This window comes from Bison bison, unplaced genomic scaffold (genome assembly GCF_000754665.1).
Source record: "Bison bison bison isolate TAMUID 2011002044 unplaced genomic scaffold, Bison_UMD1.0 scf7180017864476, whole genome shotgun sequence".
In the NCBI taxonomy this organism is placed as follows: domain Eukaryota; kingdom Metazoa; phylum Chordata; class Mammalia; order Artiodactyla; family Bovidae; genus Bison; species Bison bison.
This window is the reverse complement of record NW_011495037.1, coordinates 806,839-812,565: the sequence shown is the minus strand read 5'-3', so window position 1 is coordinate 812,565 and position 5,727 is coordinate 806,839. Positions and strand designations below refer to the sequence as shown.

The 5,727-nt window shown below is 36.4% G+C and overlaps 1 protein-coding gene across 1 annotated transcript in view; it reads left to right on the top strand.

Moving 5' to 3' along the window:
• The window catches only part of CCDC112 (coiled-coil domain containing 112), a 50,318-nt gene that overhangs the window by 38,809 nt on the left and 5,782 nt on the right, over nt 1-5,727 (top strand). The window contains exons 5-7 of the mRNA XM_010862076.1: nt 735-824; nt 3,036-3,111; nt 3,507-3,897. Coding sequence (XP_010860378.1) covers nt 735-824; nt 3,036-3,111; nt 3,507-3,897 — 557 coding nt within the window. The remainder of the gene's footprint in view (nt 1-734; nt 825-3,035; nt 3,112-3,506; nt 3,898-5,727) is intronic.

Below are 5,727 nucleotides of genomic sequence, written 5' to 3'. Positions count from 1 at the left end.
CAGGATCACACCATCGTGATTATCTTGGTCATGAAGATCTTTTTTGTACAGTTCTTCTGTGTTTTCTTGCCACCTCTTCTTAATATCTTCTGCTTATGTTAGGTCCATACCATTTCTGTCCTTTAGCGAACCCATCTTTGCATGAAATATTCCCTTGGTATCTCTAATTTTCTTAAAGAAATCTCTAGTCTTTCCCATCCTGTTCTTTTCCTCTATTTCTTTGCATTGATCTCTGAGGAAGGCTTTTTTATCTCTCCTTGCTATTCTTAGAACTCTGAATTCAGGTGCTTATATCTTTCCTTTTCTCCTTTGCTTTTCGCTTCTCTTCTTTTCACAGCTATTTGTAAGGCCTCCTCTGACAGCCATTTTGCATTTTGGCATTTCTTTTCCATGGGAATGGCCTTGATCCCTGTCTCCTGTATATTGTCACAAACCTCCGTCCATAGTTCTTCAGGCACTCTGTCTATCAGATCTAGTCCCTTAAATCTATTTCTCACTTCCACTGTATAATCATCAGGGATTTGATTTAGGTCATACCTGAATGGTCTAGTGGTTTTCCCTACTTTCCTCAATTTAAGTCTGAATTTGGCAATAAGGAGTTCATGATCTGAGCCGCAGTCAGCTCCCGGTCTTGTTTTTGCTGACTGTATAGAGCTTTTCCATCTTTGGCTGCAAAGGATATAATCAATCTGATTTCTGTGTTGACCATCTGGTGATGTCCTTCTTCCTTACAGGAGCAAAAATCCAGCAACAATTGGCCAAAATATACAACAATGTAAAGAAACTTCAGCATCAGTTAAAAGATGCCAAGCCCACACCTGATTGTAAGTAAATTTACATTTTCTATTTTTTTCTTATGTATTAGTTTTTTCTATTGTTCATTAGAAAAATATATACTTTTAAAATAAATTTTTCTATTTGGCATTAATGGAGGAGCTAAACTTTACTTTTTGTTAGAGATTAATAAGGAAACATTGGAAAAATGTAATATCTGCTGTTTATGTATTTTTTTTAGTCTTTAAAATGCTATCAAACGCTTATAAATTATGAAGTAGAACAGATATTAATGTCATATATAGGATGAATAGGGATTCCCAGGTGGCACTAGTGGTAAGGAACCTGCCTGCCAATACAGGAGACACAAGAGATACAGGTTTGATCGCTGAATCGAGAAGATCCCTTGGGGGAGGGTATGGCAACCCACTCCAGTATTCTTGCCTGGAGTATCCCATGGACAGAGGAGCCTGGTGGACTAGAGTTCCTGGGGTTGCACAGAGTCAGACACGACTGAGGGACTTAGCAGCAGTAGCAGCTTCAGATGAAGAATCTGTGGTATACAAAGATTCAGGTTCAGCTGATAAAGAGGAAAAGATTCTTGATTCTTTGCCTACTGTTCCCATCATTTGCTAATTGAAGTTATTGCCTTTCACAGGCATTTCAAATACCTGAGGGAATGGCTAAGTAGTATTAGGGCAAATTTTAGTCATTTGTGAAAGATGAAATAGGGTCCTTACCTCTTTCCTTATGCCAACATTCATTCCTGAGAGATCAAAGCAGTACAGTAAAGTGCTCAAGATGTATGGACTTAAGAATCAGACACATGCTGGGTCAAATCCTTGAATTGTCAGGTACGTGGTTTTAGGCAAGTGACTCAGTCTGTTTGAACTTTCACTTACTGAGCTCTGAAATGGAGATAATCATACAGCCTAACTCAGAGTTGTGGGAATGAAGTGAGACTGCACGTAGAGCACTGATGCACTGCTTATAGCATAATCACTAAAAATAGTAAATATCCAAAACCACTAAAAATATGAGAAAAGAACACGGATTACTATTTTTATGATTATATAATTTATAAGAATGACAAAAGTCAGAAATCATAAAGAAAAAAGTGGACATAATTGACTATTCAAAAATACCACAAACCTATCAGAAAAGTTGAAATACAAATGAGGGTAATATTAGCAATATATATGTAACTTTAAAAGCTAATATCCATAATGTGTAGAGTGTCTACAAATCTGAGCAACAAAGGTAACAGATGAAGAGAATGGGCAAAGATTGTAAGTTGCATATTATAGCCAAAGAAACACAAAACACACGGAAAAGTGCTCAGGCTTATTAATTATTATACAAATGTCAGTTAAATCAATGATAATAAATTTTTGATTATTTGGAAAAATAATCAAATTTGGAAATGGCTGGAATTACATGAGCAGGAGCACTCCCAAGAGCTGTAAATAGCTCGAGCCTCTTTGAAGGACAGTGTGACAGTATTTTACATACTATAAAGTGGGCATACTTTTTATAGCAATCAGTTATCCTCTAAAAATACTTATTTGAGGGGGGAGGGATAGATTGGGAGTTGGGCATTGACATGTACGTACTGCAAAATAAATAGGCAACAGGGACTTACTGTATAGCACAGGGGACTCTGCTTGATATTATATAGCAACCTGAATATGAAAAGAATTTGAAAAAGAACAGATACGTGTATATTCGTAACTGAATCATTTTGTTGTACACCTGAAACTAGCACCACAGTGTTAATCGATGATAGTCTAATATAAAATGAAAATTAAAAAATAAAATAAAAATACTTATTTGAGCATGCAAAGATAGTTACTACAGCATTGTATGTCTTTAAAGATTCATCAGTTGGAGAATTAATGATTTAGGGTAGCATTAGACAACGAAATGCCATGTAGCCATACAAAGAATGAAGTACCATATGTATGTTGATATGGAAAGTTAATTACAACATATTGTTAAAGAAAAAGTGCAAGTCACAGAAAACATATGTGATATAGAAGTTTTTTTGGAAAAAAAATAATATTTAAGGTATGTATGCTTAGGAAAAAATCTGTGATAAAAAAATCTCAATCATAAAAATTTACTTTTTAAAAATACATTTTTTTCTTATCCTTTAGGCTGAGAAATGTTTTTTAATTAAGAGAACATTCTAATTTTCTTCCTAATTTTTAATTCTTAGTCATAATAAAATATGACATAATTTTTCCTTTTTTTTTTTACAGTTGTTGAAAAGCTCAGAGAAATGATGGAGGAAATTGAAAATGCAATTAACACTTTTAAGGAAGAGCAGAGGTTGATGTATGTTTTAAACACATTTTAATTTAAAATTATTTACCTTTATTTTTCAATAACTTTTTAGGTAGTTGTATGTAAACTATTTTATTGTTACAAATTTAATATTAGTCTTACACAAAAGCAGTATAATACTTCTCTTTTGCTTTAGGTTTTAGCCTGCTTTTAATGTTTTAAGTGAATTTTCATTTATATTTGGAGTCTATAAACTCTCAAATAAGAGTTTGAAAGATTGTTTTTTCCTCTGAGGAAACTCTTTGAAGACTTAGATTTATAAATGTTAATAATGTGAAGTGGAGAAGATATCAAGAGTTGGGAATAATAAAATTTGAAGGAAAACAAAGGGCTAATTTGGATTGGTTTGTATCTTATTTTTCAAACTTTTATTTTTAAAATTTTAGATATGAAGAGCTTATTAAAGAAGAGAAAACAACTAATAATGAGTTGAATGCCATATCAAGAAAAATTGACACATGGGCTTTGGGTAATTCAGAAACAGAGAAGGCTTTCAGAGCAGCATTGAGCAAAGTTCCTGTGGACAAAGTCACACCAAGTGCTCTTCCAGAAGAAGTGGTAGAGTTTGAAACGTTCCTTCAGCAGACGGGAGGGCGCCAGGGGGGCTGGGATGATTATGACCACCAGAACTTTGTGAAGATGAGAAGCAAGCATAAAGGGAAGCCAGTGTTCATGGGAGAAGTTCTGGAGCACCTTCCCGGAAGAACGCAGGATGAAGTTCAACAGCATGAGAAATGGTATCAAAAATTTCTGGCCCTGGAAGAAAGAAAAAAAGAGGTAATAAGAATTGTAATAGCTATTATTTACTGTATATGTCTGTGTTCTAGGACTAGGACTGTGCTACACTCTTTAACATATATTATTAACTTTAGTGCAAGCCTATGAGATATGTTTACGGTTTTCTCCCGTCTCATAGCAGGTGAAACTGAGGCATTGAGAAGTTAAGTCATTTTAGTGGAACTATAGTTGACATACTCAACAACCAGCATAATCTACTCTAAGAAATAATACAATGAGTCAGAAAACATCTGACAATGGTAACATCCTATGTCCACTGGAAATGGGAAATTCAGATTTAACCAGGCTTTTGATAAGTCATCTTACTAGTGAAGTCCACATTATTTTCAACAGAAAATAAAGAGGGCAGTAGGAAAAAAAAATTCTTTGACTCAAAAGTTTCTAAATAGTTTTGGAACTTTAGTTGCACTACTTATTTTAAAAGACTCAAAGTTTTGGCAACCCCAGAGTAGAGTAACTCTTAATTGTAGCAAATACCTAAAAGGTCCCATTTTCACAAAAATATTATTGTGGCTCTGGTTTAGATTAGGATTCCTCGCTGGCATTGGTGACTGTTTGGACTGGATAGTTCTTCACTGTGAGGGCTGTCCTGTGCGCTGTAGGGCAGTTAGCAGCATCCTTGACCTCCACCCAGTAGATGCTGGTAGCACCACCTTAAATGTGATGATCAAAATATCTCCAGACATTACCAGACGTCCTCTGGAGGGTAGAAATGGCCCCTGGTCAAGAACCATAGGCTTAGATAGTCCTAAGTTTTTTTTTTTTTTTTAAACTTGAGCGCAATAAACTTTAATTCAGTTTGGTTTGACAAGAAAGGTATGACGATTCAGCTGGCAACATACCCAAAAAGGAGCATTAAAGAAATACTTGATTTTACATGTAAAGTATTAGAGGAAATAACTGGTGGTTTGTTGTTGCTATTGTTTCTCTCCAAAATAAGTTGAATGTTCATAAGGTCGACACTTAAAACTTTAAGAAAACATTTTGAAACATAAGTCATTTTTTAAAACTCAAAATAACAATCTAATAAGAATTATTTGGACTTCCCTGGTGGCTCAGACGGTAAAGCGTCTGCCTACAATGCGGGAGACCCGGGTTCAATCCCTGGGTTGGGAAGATCTCCTGGAGAAGGAAGTGGCTACCCAGTCCAGTATTCTTGCCTGGAAAATCCCATGGATGGAGGAACCTGGTAGGCTATAGTCCATGGGGTCACAAAGAGTCAGACACGACTGAGTGACTTCACGCACAAGAATTATTTGAGATTTTTTTCCAGGGGCCAGGAAAGTGGTCTGAGGACCAGCAAAGTCAGCATCACCTGGGAACTTGTTAGAATTTAGCAGGGTCCAACCCCAGACCTACTCTGAACTCAGAGGGTGGGGCCCCAAAATCTGAGTTTAAATAAAGCCTCTAGGTTATTCTGTTAACAAACTCAAGTTTCAGAACCACCTGTCTAGGGTAAAGGAACAGACAGTGTTCCTTAACTATGCTTCTTGTAATAAAGGTAAACCACCTAGATTCTGGCTTTCTCTTCTTGTTCCCAGCCACCGTGTTTCCTGATCCCTGATGACTGATTGAATGTCAGGGTGATATAGGAAAGAGTGTGAAAGAGGAGATGTCATTTACAGAAGCAGGACATGTTCGAGGAGAAGTGGGAAGTTTGGGAGTATAGCATCAGGAATGCAGTTCTGTATTTTGGGGTTTTTTTGGCTGCACCCTGCGGCATGCAGGATATTATAAGTTCCCTGAGCAGGGACCAAACCCATGCCCCCTGCGGTGAAAGCATAGAGTCTTAACCACTGGGTGACCAGG